We start from the raw sequence: 20,506 nt of genomic DNA, 5'->3' as shown, positions 1-20,506 counted from the left end.
TCACTCAAGCAAATATGATCAGCGAATATGTTCAGTCCCTTAAAAAAAATATCCACAAATGATACCTAATTCATGATTTTTTAAAAACAGTGTTTCGACATTTCCTTTACATTGGAAGGAAAATGAGTTACGTCGACCGTTACATACGTAGCTTATCTTAAATAGCATACAACAAGGCAAATGATGTAGCATTTCAGCAGAAACCGATCCGCAGCTGCATGAAAACACTGCTAATGGACGGTTAGAATGGACAGAAAGAGCATACTACCTTCTTATGTCCCTAGGAATTTTGCCTTGTCTCGAGCCCTTATAATAACTGAGATTAAATGCTCCTTCCCCTTTAGAGTGCATTAACCTTTGATTTTTGCAATTGACATGCAGCTCACAGTGCACTTGCAGATCCAGACACAGTGAGGCATGTGGGGGTGCATGGAAGGCAAACAAAAACAGGAGATATGTGTTGGGTCCAAATTAGGCCACAATTTTATTGATTAAAGACAAAACATGTTTGGTGTGGCCATTGGGCATGTATTGGCTGATGAATAGATGGTGTTTGCCAAGTTTAGGTGTTCCCTGTGGTGTAGATAGCATCCAGGGAACCCCCAGTTGATCACCGGCAGAGGGCACTGTAGTCCCTGATCTGGGTATCTGGACAGGAAGTTCTGCCCTCTGAGATCCCTTAAGGGGATCCACCTATGGAATGGGATGGGAGAGGCCCCTTCCTCTACCCATTCCCACTGACGGTCCAGCCCAATGCCTCTTCCGTCACAAAGTTGTGACGATTGCTATGAGGTAGGAAAAGAAAAGAAAACCACAGATCCAGCCAATCCGTTTGCAAGGAAAATTCCTTGCTGGACCTGAAAACGGCGACCAATAAATATCCATAGACAGGGCTGTCGCCGTCCTTCTGGACAGCCCTCGAACCATAGCAGCATAGGGAGAGTGGGAGGGAATGCCAGCGTGAACTTGTGGCTTAAGACCAGGTTTGCAGTTTCCCCTGGTAAATTTCAATCCCTTCTTTAACAATGGCTATATCCTTCAACAAAAGCCACAATGTGAAAATCTTAGTCCCTGGTTCATTGCTTTTTATTTTATTTTAACTGCCCATTGTGCCTTCACACCTTAGCTTGAGTTCGGAACAAGTAAGGGAAATGTGAACACAGCTGTGTGTCAAGAAACCACAAATTGAGATGTACCAAGACAACATCTGGAAGAGAAATACTTTTGCCCCCGTGGTCAAGTGTGTGTGTGTGTGTGTGCGTGTGTGTGTGTGTGTGTGTAGAAAAGAGTGTTGAATTATGCATAATGGTGGTTCTAAAGTTTTTTGGTTTTTTTAATGTATATTACAAAAATGGTGTGTGTGTGTGTTTTAAAAAAGACTGTTTGGAACACTAAGCCAAGAAAAATGGAGGTATAACCTTTCTAGTTCTTTCTGGTGGAATGTGATGATAGTTGATACCCATCATTATTGTAAATGTGTTTCCCTGGAGCCTTCTTTATTTACAGGGGGATTTTCAATAAGCCTTCCAAAAAAAGATTCCACATCCTTTTTCTTTTAATAATCTTAAAAGAAATAAGAGAGCTTTACAACTTTTCCCCCTTTCTTAATCATAACTTTGAGAAACAGGCCAAGCTTAGAAGCTGATAGCTTTGTGAAGAGGTAGGGCTGGGTTGGAGTTATTACATTGGGGCTATTCGGACGCATTCTATGTACACATACACCCCCTACAGATTTACTGAAATCATTCTTGGTGGTCTCCTTCATCCTCCAACAGGAGAATTTCACTACACATCAGTTGCCCGTATGTGGTAAAATTGCACTCGTCATGGTCCTCTGTGCGCCAGTTGCAGTTTAGTCCTGCTGGGCGCATGACCCAGAAAGCTGTCTGTGGACAAACGCCGGCTCCCTCAGCCTGAAAGTGAGATGAGCGCCACAACCCCATAGTCACCTTTGACTGGACTTAACCATCCAGGGGTCCTTTACCTTAAAATGGGGATCTGTAGGGGCTTTCTCACACATACACACAAAGAGAAACAAAGTGAGATCAGGAATGGGTCTGAGACTGTCCTGTACCCCACCCACTTCCCTCATTGTGGGGAAAGCATAAGATATGAGTCAGGGAATCCTGTTTGCTTGAACGTGAAATCTCCCAGCTCAATAGCTTACAGCGATGGAATCTGGGGAGGAAGCTCATCAGCTTAAGGCCTTATCTTAGTCTCTCTTGACCGCCAAGCAACATGAACGGGCCACAGAAAAGTCGCCCTGTGTTTTCTATTCATTACGCTGCATGACATTTGATGAGAAATACCACTATCACGTCCTTGCTCCTACTGTTCTTTACAAGCACACCACAGATCACATGGACCACTGGCAGTCCATAGATGAGTTTGGGAACCTTAATGTTAGAACACCTGGAGCTAAGTTGAAATTTCTTGAAATAAGTTTTTCTGAGAAAATATTTGAGAATTTGTTTATTTCCAGTATATACAGACTGCATTTCACCATAGATGACCAGTTTACATAACATACAAAGAGCAGTTTACATAACAATCAGTAAAATAATCTGTGAATCGAAATATTACTTTGCTTCTTCACTCCCTCCCTCCTTGAAAAAAGAGGGCCATTTTGCAGAACGTTCTCCAAATATTCTCTACCGTTTTTGCCCGACAGTGCCCTTGGGTGATGCTAGGGCTGGGGCATTGTGGGGGAAACAAAATGGCCACCAGACTGTCAATTCTGCCACTGCTATTGCACCAGCAAAAGGACAAACAAGCAAAAACCTCAGGAGAAAAGAAAGAAGTGGTGCCATTGCCACAGCTGACAGGAAACCCTGCCTCCAAGAAACTGTTCTAGAATTTACTCTTCCACCAGGGAATAGTTGGCAGAACTTTATTCCCAGCTTTTGTGCGTGAAAAAAAAAATTGAAGTAGGGGTTTGAGGGGGCCACTTTCACCCAACTTTACATTTTATCCTACAAAATGCAGCTACCAACTTCAAAAAATCACATGATTTGATTTAGCCAATGGCAACCCTAGGTTGCTTGTTCCACAGGTTTGCTTGTTGTTGTGTTACAATAAATAAATAGAACTTGGAGTTGGGGCTCTATGAAATCCCAGACACTAAATATGCAACAGGAAAACCTCAATTACAATATAGACCTGCTGTGTCGAGGAAAAAATGCTTAGAATTCTCTGACTGTAAATGAATTTGTTCTGTGGTTCAGACTTTCAAACAAAAATGCAAAGCTTCAAAGGAATTCATCATACATTATTTTTGGACCCTCTTATGCGTTCCGCCAGCCTTGTATACGGAGTGAATTCTGAACTGCTGGTGTACTGCTGTCAACACATTTTCTCTCTCCTCAAGCTTTGTCAAATATTTGCGTTGGTTAAGGCATTGCGGTGTACTGCTTAATGACAAAAAGCTAAGAGAATATTATTCTTGGTTTAGATAAGCAATGGTTCAGAAATTCTCTTTGTCCTGTCCATTTGTCTCCTTTCTCTTCTCTTGGTCTTACCTCCTTTCTGCATCCCAAGTGGTTGATATTGAGCCCTGGTTGCCAGGATACCCAAGCTCTTTCTTTAACCTACGTCCTTTCTGTGTGGACATAGGGAAAGGATGCAGGGCTCTGAACAAGCATGGGCATCCTTGCGTTGCCTGGAAATCTCCAAGTACCACGCCCCTGAATCAGTATAATACCTAGCAAGGGTGGTTGTGTACAACAGCACCTATGTATATGTAAACATATGCTGCAGTTGGGGAAGAATCCTTGCATCTAGCACAGGGTTTGGGAACCTTGTCTAGCTGGTGTGATCCTTATCTCCCCAGTCCTGGAGAGCAAATTTGACAGTTGAGTGCCCATCTGCGTGTCATCTGGTGTCATAGTGATATCAGGTTACACTGCACTTTGAAGCCCCAGTTATTGGGACTTCAAAGTGCAGCTCAGGGCTGTTTGAAAGCCCTTTTGCAAACAGCCCTCTCTGCTCTTAGATCCTCTGAAAATCTGAAGCTTAAAGAGCAGTGCACAGCTGTTTGCAAAAGGGCTTTCAAATAGCCCCACACTGGCCTTTGGCTGCAAGTGCCTATTTCTAGCAGGAGAACAGGAACACATAGCCAAACTGAGGACTGATCCCTCCATGCGCCAGCTGGTGAACAGAGGGTTCACTTGTGCTGACTGCTTGGGGTCTGCTTCACAAGTGCATTCCCCACAGGAAATGCATTGGCTAAGCAGCCGCCAGCAAGATTGACCTTTGCTCTTCCGGCCATCAGCTGATGTCACCTAGTGATGTCAGCTGATGGACAGGCGTTACGCTTTGGAGGAAATGGCCTTGTAGGCCCACATTAAACCCCCGGCCCGTAGGCCCAAAGTTCCTCACCCCTGTTCTAGCACCTGCAGCTGTTTGTGGAATTAGCCTTGCAGGATAGGGTTTGTCTGTCCAAACAGGTGGTCTGTACAGGCAGTTTTGTCAGGCAGTCTTCTGTTTGTGAGCCTAGGAACTGAATATAGAACCCTTTGTTTTCTCTCCCCTCCCTCCCTCCCCCCGCCCCATGACTTACTTATTACATATCTATACCTCATTTCTGCCATGAAGCTCAAGGATGAAGACAATATGGTGTCCCATCCAGGCTGTGGACAGAATCTGGGCTGCTTAGCTTCAGCAAGGTTGTAGCATCATGTACCATGTCCTACAAACCTTGTGAAAACTTTAGGCAAGGGCTGGCTGTTTGGTGGGTGCCTGTTCTGAGAACCTCACCAGCAATGTGCCTCCACCTCTCCGGCAGAAAACAAATTGTGCATCAGTGCCTGTGGGTGGAATCCATCAAACCCTGTCACTGCACAACTTCCATCCATTCACAGAACACTCGTGCAATGTGAATGTCATTGAAAGGAATGATGGATGGAGTCCTCTTGTAAATAACGTTCACATTTATCTAAACCTGTGGCAGTCTACATATTTGGGATGTCTTCCCAGCCATTGCGAGATAACCGCAATGTGTGTTTGTGTGCATTAACTGCGTTTAGCTGGGATAATTCTCTCCTCTTTCGATATATAATCAGAATTTTGTCAAAGACTTTTGAGACCTTTACACTGATGGAAGAAACAGTAGGTACTCGATTACTTTTAAAATTTCAACAAGCAAGGTACATAGGTTCCCTTCTCAGCTTTGCAAATGTGCCTGCAACAATTACTTTTGATCTTACATATATGTGTACATGCAAGGAATTCAAGGGATGTCTTACTGAACTTTCAGATCAGGAATCTTAATGGCAAAGCTAGACATTAAAGGGAGGCACAAAATGCCGAACTCCATGTTTGCCTTGTAACACTAATGTGTGACCATTTATAAAACATTAGAATTTTAATATTCATTTATGTTTATTGGTACAGCATTTATACCCTGCCCTTTAGCCAAAAAAGGATATCCAGGTGGTACTCACACACACCCAGTTCTGAGGTTGCTTCTGTCCTCAGGCTCACAATCTAAAAGGACATGACACATAAGGAAAAATGGATGAGAGGGAGGAGGGAAAAGCAAGCTCAAACCCAAGTTCTTTAATGCCCCATCCACACTATGAAATTAAAGCAGTATCATGCCTCTTTAAATACATGTGGCTTCCCCCAGGGTGTAGAGTGACAAGAGTCTGTGACAGTTTTCCATGTCCACTGGCAGAAGAAAACTGAATCTCTTTTGTCATTGATTCAGATAAATAAAGGGAAATGTTTCATAGTTCCATTGTTATTGTCCCGATTTCTTATGCTGTGGTTTCATTGCAGGTTTATCCCCGAGCCATGGTCCCCTTGCAGCGCTTCTTGCGGCCGTGGTGTTCAGACGCGTGATGTGAAGTGCCGTATTTATCTTGCATTTACTCAGACGGAGGTGGAGCTGCCGGACGAAGAGTGCGAAGACACCAAACCGGTGACTGAGCGCAGTTGCCACTTGGAGTCATGCGATGGTGACCCTGTCCCATTTGTCCCGGAACCTCCACCTTCGGAAGATGCTGCGGGCGTTGTCTATGGCTGGGAATACATTGGCTTCACTCCCTGCTCTGCTACATGCACTGGAGGTATTATTGTCTGTCTATGAATGTAGTGGTTGGGAGTTACTTGTGCGTAATCCTGCTCCGTTTGAGCATCGGATTGCCTGGTTAAACCCTCCGGACTGCACAGCCCATCTCAGCGTGGCTGCCCTTAGTCACTCGTAGAATCTGTCTGTGGGCGTTTCTTAAAGCGCTGCCAACATAAGAGTTGTTTGACGCCCAATCGTCTCCGCCTCTCACTGCGCGGGAGTCTCCTTCGCAGGGTGGGCGTGGGCAGCGGGGTGCCTGGGCTCTCCTCACTAACTTCCAACGAAGAGTCCTGGAGCCCCTGCACCTCCCTGTCCCGTTGCTCTCCTGGATCCCTGGTGTTACACTTATTCCCTTCCCCTTCTTCCCAGCTGAGTCTCCCCCTAGCGCTGGGACCTTCTCCTGCAGAATCAGAGACCCTCTCCTTCTCCCGTGCCTCTGATGTCAGTTCCCTGACAATGAATGTCAAAAAGATCTTTTTCAAACGTTACAAACAATTGTGCAGGTTGCAAGAAGTGCAAAGCATGACGAACCAGTTCTCCGTGAATGTAACACTTTCTGTGGAACAACCCCTGTTCCCCCTGTCCCTCAATGTATAGAAATCTGGAGCATTGCTCAGTGGTAGAGCACATGCTTTTGCAGGAAGGGGGTTCCAGGTTCAATCCCAGCATCTGCAGGTAGGACTGGGGGAAAGACCCTTGTCTTGAATTCTGGAGAGCCAGTGTCAACAACATTGAGCTAGATACGTCAATGGTCTTATTCATACTGGGGCAGAGTCTTATGTGTTCCAGAAAAGCACTGTAGTTTGGAGGTAGAGCACTTGTTTTGCATGCGGAAGATGCCAGGTTCAGTCCATGGGAGGTTCAGCGGGTGGCAAAGTGGGACTAGGCCTTTTCAGCAGTACCCCTTGTGTGTGGAATGCTCTCCCCAGGGAAGCATAGCTGTTTTGAACTCAAGGCAAGTCGTTTTATTAGGGTCAATGACCAGGATCGAAACAAAAAACACCAATTACAAAATTTAAAAGCTCAAGGCAAAGTAAAACAATATAGAATCACATGTAAAGTAATATAAAACCATGTAAGGTAAAAAAAAAGAGGTCAAGGACCCCTGGACGGTTAAGTCCAGCCGAAGGTGACTAGGGGGTTGCGGCGCTCATCTCGTTTTCAGGCCGAGGGAGTTTGTGTTTGTCCACAGACAGCTTTCCAGGTCATGTGGCCAGCATGACTAAACCACTTCTGGCACAATGGGACATCGTGACAGAAGCCAGAGTGCATGGAAATGCCGTTTACCTTCCTGCCACAGCGTTACCTATTTATCCACTTGCACTGGTGTGCTTTCGAACTGCTGGGTTGGCAGGAGCTGGGACAGAGCAACGGGAGCCCACCGTGTTGCGGGGATTCGAACCGCCGACCTTCTGATTGGCAAGCCCAAGAGGCTCAGTGGTTTAGATCACAGCGCCACCCGCGTCCCTCTGGGTGGTCATTTATCTGTCAGAAAGGAAACCTTTCTTACGTAGGAGTGTCCATTGATCAATATGTTGTACAAACCCTGGGTGCTAGTCATTGTATGTCATATTGTAATAGCTGCTGCACAAAATTTGGCCACCTTGTGTGTTATATCAGAATTGTTATCTAGGAGCAACTCTTTTGGTGCATCAGGCAAAGACTGTTATTTTCTCCTTGGGCTTTCTTTGCCCTTAATTCAAAGAGTGGCAATGTGGCTTCTTTTTTGTCCTGCCTTAAAACAATAATCATTATTGGATGTTCTTAAGTCACTTTGTAAATAATAATACCAATAATATTCCTGACATCCCCATGTAGAGGTCCGGAGGATTCCTTTCTGAGACCCTGAAGAGCCACTGACTTATAGGCAGGGTGAGCCAATGAACTGACTCTGTATAAGGCAACCCCCCCCCCAAGTGAATTTCAAAAGTAGTTTACTATATTGACCTGAAGATGTGCTGTTTCCAAAATAAAAAGCAAGAAAACAATCCACGGGTGGTGGTGCAAAGCCCATAAGCAACTATGACTTCCAGCCTCATTTCATGGATGTTTTAAAGAACCAGGAATTTAAATTAACAGACAGTTAAGTAGGTGAAAGGAAAAGACAGGTGTGCTTGAAAAAATTCAATTTGAATTTTGTGTATATGTTATTGTTCGGTTGGAGCGTGGGGCTGATAACGCCAAGGTTGCAGGTTTTATCACTGTATGGAACAGCTGCATATCCCTTGCACTGCAAGGAGTTGATCCTCGGTGTCCCTTCCAACTCTACAATTCTATGATTCTGGTTAATGTTGACATTTACCAGTAATTATTGTGGTTGTGCAAGGACCAGCTGGAAATGATATATAGCGTATGTGATACAAGGCTTGGTTTTGGGCCTTACAGTCATTGTGTGACAAGTGTAAATGATGGAAGTGAGGATGACATTATATGCTGGATGGTAAGCCCATTTTTTTATTAATTGGGAAACTGGAGTGTTATGTTAATAATGTTCATATTTTTAAGAGGACAGGCTTCCTCAACCTCGGCCCTCCAGATCTTCTGAGACTACACTTCTCATCATCCCTGACCACTGGTCCTGCTAGCTAGGGATCATGGGAGTTGTAGGCCAAAAACATCTGGAGGGTTGAGGTTGAGGAAGCCTGATCTATGGCCAGGCACAAAGGGAAGCTCTCTAAACAGATGCCACCAAAGAAAACTCTCTGGAATCAAAAATAGTTTGGCAGGCCACTTGGAGTGCAGCTTTTGCAATCGGTGTGTTTCAACGATAGCATTTTTGTTTATGTGAGCTAATACGCTAGGTTTCTAGGTGAATGTTGTAAAGCCATACAAGATTAGCTGTTATGGCATATCCTATTGGCTATCAACCATAGATCGTATTTTGATAGAGTTTTAAATCCTTGCATGCATACGTTAAAAATACATATTAAGCTCACCTAGACCTTGATTTCATTTATCCTCATTTAGTGTTCGGTCAGGGATTAGGCTCTTCAAAATTGGTTTTCTGTGTATGTATCTGTGTGCCATGTGTGTGTAGAAACACACTTGAAGAAAACTAAAAACAAGCAGAAAAGCAGCCCTCGATCCTCTGAGAAAATGTGTAATGGAGTGAAATGCGCAGGCCAAAAAGGAGTCAGGCCAGCAGTTTATCTAATCCAGCACTGACCTTCTAGAGGCTCTCTAGGGACTCGGCATTCTTTACTCAGCCTCACTACCTGAGATTCCATTAACTGGAGATACCTGGGGATTGACCCCTATAGATGCAAAACATGCACAGTGCCCCTGAGCTACAGCTCTTTGAAATATATAATCGGCTTGCTCCGATGATCATGCTAAGTGCGTTTTGCTGTTTTCGAGAAGCGTTGCTGCAGTATTGATGGCACAACATCAAGTGTGGTTGATTTGCTAATGAAGGACAAGGCATCCCTGCCAAAATCTCTTTCCCAAATTGCGGCTTGGGTTGTTCCCTTCGTATGCCATGGGTAATGTCCAGTTCTGACATAATACAATTTTGAATGATTGGGGACAGATGGAAGTGGTTGAGATCCCATTATAAAAATCACTTGTCACTCATATCTAGGAACAAAAACCCTCGCCCATGCTCTAACCAATTACGGAAAGTCATAAAACACATACTACTAACCTGCCCAGGGTGGGGGGTGGACATATTCCAGTCCTGAGTTTTTCCACAGAGTCAGCTAAAAATAAAAACAGGCCTTTTTAGTAACCAACAGAGTGTTGAGAAAAGCCTTCATGATGAATTAGGAGAAGAGGTATTTATGGCAGTAATTGTCTAGTTGTTGTACAGGTTTTTGGTTTTTTTTTTTAAAAAAAGGAATAAAACTCGGGTTTTAATATATCCTACCTACACAAATAACAAGGCTCTGGATTTTTATTAGGAAATGCAGTGAAAGTACAAAGGTGCTTGAAACCTTGCAAATCTTTTAACAAAAGAGAAATATTAAGCTGTCTTGAAATCAGATTTGTAGCCCCTCTGAAGCCTCTAGGGGAACATGCATTGAGAAGGAAGGAAACAGGTTCCCTGAACTATGACCATTTTCGGTCTTGCGTATCACATTAGAAACCCCCCACTCCCCACCATTCCTCATAGTACCAGTGAAACCTCAGTACCAAAATGAACTTCAGCGCATTTCATTCAGTATGACAGTGGTAATGACTTCTTGTTTTATTGGGCTGTACATAGATGAGATTTCCAAGGCAACTTTACAGCCTGTGGAACGAACTGTGCCCTTGGTTCTCTGGCAGGGCTTTGTATATAATAAGATGAGGTTCACAACTCCAGATACTGTTCGAAACGTTCAGGTCAAGAGACTCGCAACTCAAGGCCATGTCAGATATTCTGGTGACAGGGCTGTGCTCTAATTGCAGAGAAAGCCAAAAACGAGGGACTCTGTTTTAGGACGTGGCCTTATTGGCTTGTCTAGCTTGGCGTTGCCTCAGTGCTCCAGGGTTTCAGATTAAAGGTGGGCAGTTGTGGTTTAATTATAATATAATATTGACTGGATGCCCTCAGCGGAAGGATTCAAGAATTCTGGATTGGAGTTATTGTATATTGGCAGAGGTACCAGCATGTTGAGAGATGGAGCGAGATTACAGAGGGGAATTCCGGATGTCTGCCTGGGGCTAATGGCGTCTCTTTGTTTGGGATGTGGCAAATTATGGCTCCTGTGAGCAGAAACTGAAAATGGAATTGCTGGACTGTGGAAAACCTTAAGAGAAAACATTTCATACAGAACCAAGAAGGCGAAAGTTGAACAGACCAGTGGTTGTGAAAGTAAATGGATATTATCTGATTAGCATTGGAATGGCTTATTGATTAATTAAGAAATGCAATGTGATATTAGATGATCAGCACTTTGTGAAATTCAGAGCATGGGAAGTCACTCAAAGATATAAAATTCGGCATTTATATTTGGCTTTTTTAAATTGTAATTTGGAATGTTTTAATGTGGTTTGTATTGGATTATTAAATTGGGAAACTTAATAAATATTATATTAAAAAAAGTTGGGCACTTGTTTCCATCCATATCTGGAGATGCCAGGGATCTAAGGTGGACAGTAGTCTGGACACTGGTCTCTAGATCCCATTTGTGGCATATGCAGAAGACAGCTCTGGTTCGTTTGACCCTTTAATTAGTTCTCTTTTTTTACCTCCTATAAAAACTATGCAGGACACTCTCTGTTTAAAGAACAAATAACTTTCTACTTAGTGTACTTGCAGTTGCAGATTAAATCTACAATGCAGATAGATGTTTCTGAAGTTGCTAAAACATCTTACATAGATTAAACTGCTGCAGACTAACTAACTTGTAACTAGCCTTTATTGGCGTAAGTTAAAACAGTAAAATCATAAAATCATCCAAATACATTGACAATCCAAACACATGCAATATATAAAAGACTAGATAACAACCATTGAATAAATCACACAACTTTAGATTTAGCTTTAAAGTCCTTGAACTGGAGATTAGCTACCTCAGATTTAGATTGTGGCTGGAGAGAATGTGCTTTATATCTGTAACTTTTTCTTACTGTTCAAGATACGGTGCTCATGTGTAATATATCTCATTTATATATATATATAACAATCTAGGGACTCAGGAAGCCATTGCAGTGTGCCTACATGAGCAGACAAAGCAAACTGTCAATGACAGCCTGTGCGACAGCTCAGCAAGACCCCCAGCAATGAGCCGTGTTTGCAATACGAGGCTTTGCCCCCCAAGGTAAGATTCTGCATTGTGGAAACCTGTATTTTTTATTACTGATATTTTATTATAAGAAATTCATTTATTAAAAAGTGGTGAAAAGAAAGAAAAGGAAAAACATGAATTAAAAGAAAAATGCTACGTTACATTTCCATACATATACAAATGTGTGTAGTCTTATTATCCTAATACAGTCGTACTTTGGTTGTCGAACGGAATCCGTTCTGGAAGTCCGTTCGACTTCCGAAAACATTTGACAACCAAGGCGCGGCTTCCAATTGGCTGCAGGAACTTCCTGCAGCCAATCAGAAGCCGTGTCGGATGTCTGGCTTCCAAAGAACGTTCACAAACCAGAACACTCACTTCCAGGTTTGTGGCGTCCGGGAGTCAAAGCGTTCGAGTTGCAAGGCGTTCGGGAGCTGTATTGTACTAATTTCTTTATCAATAGCCTCATATATTCTGTATAAAGTTGCTCCAAATATCATTACGTTTACCTGAAGAAAGTCTGTGTCCATAAGTGATCCGTTCGTATGTTGGCAATCTTGTAATGGAAACCTGTCTTAATGCCTGCTTTCAGATACAGTGGTGCCTCGCAAGACGAAAAGAATCTATTCTGTGATTCTCTTCGTCTAGCGGTTTTTTCGTCTTGCGAAGCAAGCCCATTGACGGATTAGCGGATTAGCGCTATTAGCGGCTTTTAGTGGCTTATCAGCTTATCGGATCAGCTGATAAGCAGCTTAGCGGCTTAGAAAAAGGGGGGGAAAGGGGAAAAAAACCCGCAGGAACTCACAAGACATTGTCGTCTTGCGAAGCAAGCCCATAGGAGATTCGTTTTGCGAAGCACCTCCAAAACTGAAAACTCTTTCGTCTAGCGAGTTTTCCTTCTTGCGAGGCATTTGTCTTGCGGGGCACCACAGTAGATCTGTCTGGGTTAGCAAAATGAGCCCCCGTTGTGATGGGACCATGGGCTTGCTTTCTGAAGAAAATGTCAACAGGCTCTTTCCCTCTACAGTGAAAATGGCAAAGACGGCTTCTTGAGACAGAGATTAGGCAGGCCCCTCCCCTTACGCCCTGGGAACAGACTCGACCAAGTGGAGTCCTCTGCCTGGTCCACTCCCTGGTTCTGGCCCCCAGGAGGCCAAGCACTGCTGCTGATTGGCTCCTGGGGATGCAAGTGTCCTCATCTCCTGGCTGCAGTGTGCCCAACACACCACGGCTGTACAGGAGGATAACTGCTCCCCATCTCCAATGCTCTTGCTGCCTGCATAAGGTAGCTCAGGAGACACCCCCACCCACCCCTCCATGTCAGGGCTGAATACTTCAAGGGGAGGTGTGGTTAAAGCACACCATGTAGATCAACCATTTGGATGGAAGACCCCCAGTGGAGCTTCTATGCAACCACTGGCCACAGAAAGGATCATGCTGAAATGTTATTTTGTTTGTTTGCTTAGTTGTTTAGTCTTCATGACCCCATGGACCAGAGCACGCCAGGCACTCCTGTCTTCCACTGCCTCCTGCAGTTTGGTCAAACTCATGCTGGTAGCTTCGAGAACACTGTCCAACCATCTCGTCCTCTGTCGTCCCCTTCTCCTTGTGCCCTCCATCTTTCCCAACATCAGGGTCTTTTCCAGGGAGTCTTCTCATGAGGTGGCCAAAGTATTGGAGCCTCAGCTTCAGGATCTGTCCTTCCAGTGAGCACTCAGGGCTGATTTCCTTCAGAATGGAGAGGTTTGATCTTCTTGCAGTCCATGGGACTCTCAAGAGTCTCCTCCAGCACCATAATTCAAAAGCATCAATTCTTCAGCGATCAGCCTTCTTTATGGTCCAGCTCTCACTTCCATACATCACTACTGGGAAAACCATAGCTTTTACTATATGGACCTTTGTTGGCAAGGTGATGTCTCTGCTTTTTAAGATGCTGTCTAGGTTTGTCATGTTATTAGTTAAGACCAACTCAGCTGCCTTTGGCCCTCTCTCACCTAGTCCCAGGCTGCGTAAGAGAGAAGGGAAGCAAGGCTATGCCAGTGCTTCTGCCAAAAGACCAGCACACATACACATACTGGTCACCTAGTGCCCGCCATGCTATCAGTGCTATCTGACCTGTTTCCAGCCCAGACGGCTGTTAAAAGGGCAGTAGCTTTAAGAAGCAGTGTCTGAGCTTGCATGCTTTCCTCTTCCCTCCCCATCCCTTTTTCCTTGTGTGTTGTGTCTTCTACATGGTGAGCCTGCGGGTGTTGACTGTCTTACAGTGATCTTTCTCAGCCGAAGCCTTTTCTGATAGTGGGATAAAAGAGAACATAATGTGTTAAGTCATTGAATAAAAGTGTTGTGTGTAATGGAGGGTCAGAGAGAGCAACCATTTATGAAACTTCAGTGGAATCCAGTATCAAAGCAACCGCTTCTGCCTCATCATTCCTAGCATTGCTTACTCAGTCTGCCCTTTGGATAATCTCTCGGAACAGGTGGCAGGTGCGTCCCTGGAGGCAGTGCTCTGCCACTTGTGGTGTTGGCATCCAGACAAGAGAGGTGCGTTGCCAACAACCTGGAGGATCAGTTGTTGGGCCCGAAAACTGCAAAGACAAAAAGCCCCACTCTTTGCAAGCCTGCAACCAGATTGACTGCCCCCCAGTTTGGCACGTTGAAGAATGGCAACAGGTATGATGGGGTTGCTAAATAAACAGAGGCTTGAGGCAGGGATGGAGAGCTCAGGGTCCTCCAGATGTTGCTGAGCTCCAGCTCTCATCGGCCTCAGCCAGTATGGCCAGTGGCCAGGGATGGTGGGAGTTGTCCAAATACATCCGGAGGGAGACATGTTCCGCTTTCCCTGACTTAGAGTAACCTCTCAGCGGAGCTCATGCTCAATTTTTAATTCACGGGCTGCTGACAGTGCACTGTTTCTGGAACAGAAGTGTATTCATTCCTCGCTTTTTCAGCACATGATCTTTCTAGATGAAATGAATTATGTGGATTTCAGAGGCCTTCCTGGGTGAAAGCCACAGTCATTAGGCCAGTTTTGCATAAACAACGGATGAAACGGTCAACCTGTTGCTGGGCTGTACTGATTCAGGCCAAGATACAGGATCACATAACTTGAGTGCTTAAAAAAAGAAAAATGCCTTCATCTTTGTACTCTGAAAGAACAGGCCTGTAGCTTGCAGGACTTGGATCCAACTTCTTCAAAGGCCCAAGTGTCCACAGCAGTCAACAGTTTAGATCACTGCAAAGCGCTGTTTGTGGGGCTACCCTTGAAGGCAGTCCAGACACTGAAGGTCAGGCAGTATGTAATTGCTGAAATGCTGAATGGCAAATCAAAACAGAGTTATAAAACTGCTGGGCTCAGGGGTAACCCATGAAGCGTGGTCCCGGACCGGTCCAGAATCCGAAGGTTCCCCTGGGAGTCAGTCCGACAGGGCTGAGGCAGGACACGAGGCAGGAAACCAGGCAAGGACAGGTGCAGGATTTAGCAAACAGCAATGTTGCTCCTGCAACCTGGGGCAGGGTCCGACAGCCTTTTATCTTTGTTGGGGTAGCAGCCAGTCCTGATCCCCCAGTGGCTCACCTCCCTGTTTTGCCCGAAGGCGAGCACTCCTCCTGCGAGTACTCAGGCCTCTCCTTCTCTCACACCTTAGTCACCGCAGCTTGGGAGACGTCAGTGGGTGACTAGACCCAGGGGCCACCTCAGCCTCTCCTGACCAAACTGGTAGTGGAGCAGCTGTAAGTGATGGCCCAGCTGAAGGCAACGAAGTAATCCCCACATCTGGAGCCAGGGCAGGCTCAGGCCCCTGACTCAGCCCAGTTGGTGTTTGTTGCAGGGAAACCTGTGCAGACTGGGACTCTTCTGGATCAAGCCCCAGACTTGGTTCACATGATGCCTGAGACAAAGGATCCAGTGCAGACTGAGACTCCTCTGGTTCCAAGTCTGAGCCCGAGTCCCAGGCCATCACAAAAACATCCATTCATCCATTTCATTTATATCCCACTTTTCTGCAAAGGCACCAAAAGCAGTTTTCCCATTGCCAGAAACTGCTCTGGCTGTCTATGCACTATCAAGCCCAATTCAAGGTCTTAATGCTGCCTTACACAGTTTCTTTGGAACACCTGAAAGACACTTTGTTTGACAAATTGTATTTTGTAATGTATTATTGGAGTTATCCATATCCCAATCTCCTTTGCTGCTGTTGCATTTGTTGTCGTCGTTACCTGTAAGGAAAAGACAATCAGTAAGAAGTTCTTAAAATGAAGAGGAAGGTTCTGTGCACAGGCCTAATTTCTGTTAGTCTCCTTCTGCTTAGTGTTCCCACACGTGTGGAGGAGGAACCCAGAATCGCAAAGTGACTTGCCAGCAGTTGCTGATGGATGGGAGCTTTCTGAAACTTGCTGACGAGAGGTGCCACGAATCCAGATTGTCCACTCAGAAACCCTGTGCAAAAACAGACTGCCCTCCACAGCTGATTGTGGGAGAGTGGTCTAAGGTGAGTATCTTTAAATAAGAGTGTGCCTATATCTGCCTTTCTTCCACAGCCCTCTCCATTCAAGGTTGGATCTCTACTAGATGCCTTTTGACGCACCCCTGTCTCAGTTAACATGAACAGTCCTCCTGTAGGCTGCAAGTGCACACAAGTTACCTGCTTGTAGCACAGAAGTGTGGTTTATCTCTCTTTTTCTAAAATAATTTTTATTGAATGATTTTATGTTACAAAAAACATTACAACCATACTACTACAAAATATAATTGAGAAATCAAAATTACATACATCAATATTCTGTTTGTTATTTGTTATTTACTGTCTTATTTCCTCCCAAACATTTCATACAAAACATCCACCTGCACACACATGAAAATAATAATAATAATAATGAAACTGAATATTTTCCCCCTTTTATCTTACAAAGTATTTTCTTCAGTTTTGACTTCCTGTCAAGTCCCTTCGCATATGTTTTATCTTACAACTGAATGTACACAAAACAATAAACCTTTCTATATAAATTTTCCAATACATTCAGAAAACATAATAAATCATTATTATCCACCTCCTTTTACTTCCTTTGTAACTCGAATGCTAGCATGGAGTCAAAACTATTATTGTATTTTTGAACATATCTTCTATAACCATCCGATTTTTCCGCAAATTTTTGCTTTGAGTTTCCTCTGAGTTTGCTGGTCAGTTGAGCCATCTCCACAAATTCCTGTAATTTAATTTGCCAATCTGTTATTTTTGGAGCCTCCTGATCTTTCCATCCCTTGGCCACGAGTATTTGAGCCGCTGCAGTTGCATACAAGAATAACTCTCTTGAATTTTTTTGGATCTGTTTGTCTAAAATACTTAAGTATGGTTTCTCTTAATATGGAATCATTCATGCTCGTTCTCAACATTTTACTTTCAATCTGGATTGATTGCTCATCAATCCAGATTGATTGCTTGAGCAATCCTTGGTTCCTTGAGAATGTGTTTGAAACCCTCTCGATTAGATTACACGTTTGAAAAACCTCCTCTTGCTATCTTGGTATATGCCCCCTCACAATGTGATGGTACAGACACACATACACATGCCCTTCATTGCTGGGACCGCCTGCCACCTGTTTTTGAATGAACACACTGTGGAGTAAGGCAGAATCAATCCGCAGTGCACTTCACTTTTCAGAATGAAAACCGTTTGTCAACCGTTTCTTATGCTTTCCAGGAGCAAGAAATATCCAGTAAGTCTGGATTGTGTTGTAGACTAGGCAGAAGAAAAGAACTCGGTCTCCATTGATTCTAGAATAAAACGTTGAGTGTGCACAACCTTATGTCAGGTTGGCACATGTGGGACACGACAATTGCTTCGTTTCTTTTGCAGTGCTCTGTAAGCTGTGGTGTCGGGACGCAAAGGAGGAAGGCTACCTGCCAGAAACTCACAGCCAAAGGCCAGCATGTTGCATTAAACAGATCTATGTGTGCCGACCTCCCGGTGCCCCCACTGTCAAGGCCATGTCACATGAGTGCCTGCAACAGTAAGTGACACATTTTTCCAGGTTGCTTGGGAGAAAAGAGCCCTGATTTATTATTGTTACCATACTGTGTGTAGGCTATGCTATACAAACAGAAACATATATATATATATATATATATATATATATATATATATATATATATATATTTGCATACAATATTAATTGCATTTGTCCATAACAATTTCACTATCTTTATAGGGGTTCCTTCAACCACCGGACTTCACCCCACCCGTTCCCCAGTTTCCAATATTTATTTCTTCTCTTTTCTGCTACTAAATACTTTTATCCAATCTATAAAATCTCCTTTTTCAATACCTTTTATCAAATTATATTACAGGTGCTAATCCAATCCTTGTAATGTTTTTAAATGTTTGCAATGCTCCTTCATATATTCTATAAAATTAATCCATTCATTTCTAATTTTTTTGTCTTCTTGATGTCTAATCTTCCCAATCAATTTCGCCATTTCTGCATAGTCTATTAGCTTCAATATCCATTCTTCTTTCAATGGGGTTCTTTCTTCCTTCCATCCTTGGGCATATATAACATTCTTGCTGTTGTTGTCGCATACATAAATCCTTTCGGGGTCTCTTCCCCTATTATACCTAATGAAAAAGCCTCTAGTTTTTTAACAAAAGTTATTTTAAACATTTTTTTATCTCATTATAAATTATTTCCTAGAAGGGTTTTGCTGACTTACAGGTCCACAGACAGCCACACATCTATACCTAGGTGGAGTCCAAATTGTCTGCACACATAAATATCGTTTCTATATTTGATCTTCCATATGCAGCTGCAGTGAGTCAGCATTTGACAATATCTGTCTGCAGTCATGCAGTAGCAGCAGACTTTGGTCAATTTGATATCAGTTAACTTTTTTTAAATTTTGCTCTCTGAAAGACAGCCTAAATTTGCATTTATGCACATAAATTCGCACATGCAAATTTTGTACAAATGTCTTTCAAGGGCTTAGTAACGCTCCTGTTTTGGATGGCAGGTGGTGGGAAGACAGAAAGGTTTTTGGAGATGGGCAAGCTAGTAATTGTTCTCCAGTTCAGATCTGCACTTGAGCAGAATTTGGAGACTTTTACGAGCCCCTGAAGTTAATTTCCAAGCCTGGCTCAGCAGAACTTGGCTGCTGTTCTAATGAGTAGCCCAATCTTATATATATACAGTGGTGCCTCGCAAGACAAAATTAATCCGTTCCGCGAGTCTCTTCGTCTTGCGGTTTTTTCGTCTTGCGAAGCACGGCTATTAGCGGCTTAGCGGCTATTAGCGGCTTAGCGGCTATTAACGGCTTAGCGGCTTTAAGAAAAAGGAAACAAACTCGCAAGAACTCGCAAGACGTTTCGTCTTGCGAAGCAAGCCCATAGGGAAATTTGTCTTGCGGAACGACTCAAAAAACGGAAAACTCTTTCGTCTTGCGTGTTTTTCGTCTTGCGAGGCATTCGTCTTGCGAGGTACCACTGTATTTGCCCAGACCTGAGTCCTGCATTCCCAATTAAGTGTGCATAGGATTGCAGCCTTAGTGTAGTTATTAGAGTGTTCCAGTGTGCATAGGAGACAGAAGATGCCTTTTCTTTCTTTCTTTCTTTCTTTCTTTCTTTCTTTCTTTCTTTCTTTCTTTCTTTCTTTCTTTCTTCCCCTTGTTGCCAGAAGTGTTGAAAAGGGTGTCTGCACTTTGCTTTGTACGGTTGCTTTTGAAAGTGCCTGCAAGGGTGGTAAGTGTACATGTAAAATAATAACAAATTAGGCATCTGACTGGTCTTTTGTGCAAACAGATCCCGGCTACAGTCTTGAATGTGCTTGCTCTGGCAGCCGCAGAGCCCTGCTGAGGTCAGTGGGGCTCTGCCAGCATAAGCACATTTAGAATTGCAGCCACTGTGTCTGCTTGCGAAAAAAATCCTTAAGTGTCATTACCTTGCATATGTATATGTATAATTCCCCAAACTAAATCCATGTATTCCTTTCGTGCTTTAAAAGAAGGTGAGAGGGCTTTAATGTCAATGACTTAATATGGGAGAGAACTTGGCAAAAACTGTATTGTACACAAGCTCCGGGATCCAGGCCAAATCAGGAGGGGTTTTGGTTTTTTACTCCCCCATCTCCTCCATGCTATATCATCATCTCCTTTTGAGATCTCCCGTAGTTTCAAAAGTACTTTGGCACCAAGTATGAACTCAGCAGGGAGCTGTAGCCAATCCAGGTGAAAGGAAGTGCTTTTTCACACAATGCCACCGTTCAATGATGGAACTCAGTGCTGCAGGATGTGGTGGCGGCCACCTGCTTGAAGAGCTGTAAAGAAAGCGTAGAGAAAGTCATAGCAGCTGCTAGCTATGATGGCTCAATAAAGGTAAAGGGACCCCTGACCATAAGGTCCAGTCGTGACTGACTCTGGGGTTGCAGCGCTCATCTCACTTTATTGGCTGAGGGAGCTGGCGTACAGCTTCCGGGTCATGTGGCCAGCATGACTAAGCCGCTTCTGGCGAACTAGAGCAGCGCACGGAAACGCCGTTTGCTTTCCCGCTGGAGCGGTACCTATTTATCTACTTGCACTTTGACATGCTTTTGAACTGCTAGGTTGGCAGGAGCAGGGACCAAGCAATGGGAACTCACCCCATCACAGGGATTTGAACTGCCGACCTTCTGATCGGCAAGTCCTAGGCTCTGTGGTTTAACCCACAGCGCCACCCACATCCCTTGATGATTGCTCAATAT

The 20,506-nt window shown here is 44.0% G+C and overlaps 1 protein-coding gene across 3 annotated transcripts in view; it reads left to right on the top strand.

The window, feature by feature from the left end:
- The window catches only part of ADAMTSL3 (ADAMTS like 3), a 281,389-nt gene that overhangs the window by 211,974 nt on the left and 48,909 nt on the right, over window positions 1–20,506 (top strand). For all 3 annotated transcript variants that reach the window (XM_083475290.1, XM_083475291.1, XM_083475292.1), the window contains 5 exons: window positions 5,779–6,068; window positions 11,685–11,814; window positions 14,259–14,451; window positions 16,089–16,268; window positions 17,635–17,788. In XM_083475290.1, the coding sequence (XP_083331416.1) occupies window positions 5,779–6,068; window positions 11,685–11,814; window positions 14,259–14,451; window positions 16,089–16,268; window positions 17,635–17,788 (947 nt within the window). The remainder of the gene's footprint in view (window positions 1–5,778; window positions 6,069–11,684; window positions 11,815–14,258; window positions 14,452–16,088; window positions 16,269–17,634; window positions 17,789–20,506) is intronic.

The sequence above is a fragment of the Podarcis liolepis genome, assembly GCF_965112155.1.
Source record: "Podarcis liolepis genome assembly, chromosome: 14".
NCBI classification, from domain to species: Eukaryota; Metazoa; Chordata; class Lepidosauria; order Squamata; family Lacertidae; genus Podarcis; species Podarcis liolepis.
The sequence above is the reverse complement of the archived record's forward strand: the minus strand, read 5'-3'. Positions and strand labels throughout refer to the sequence as shown.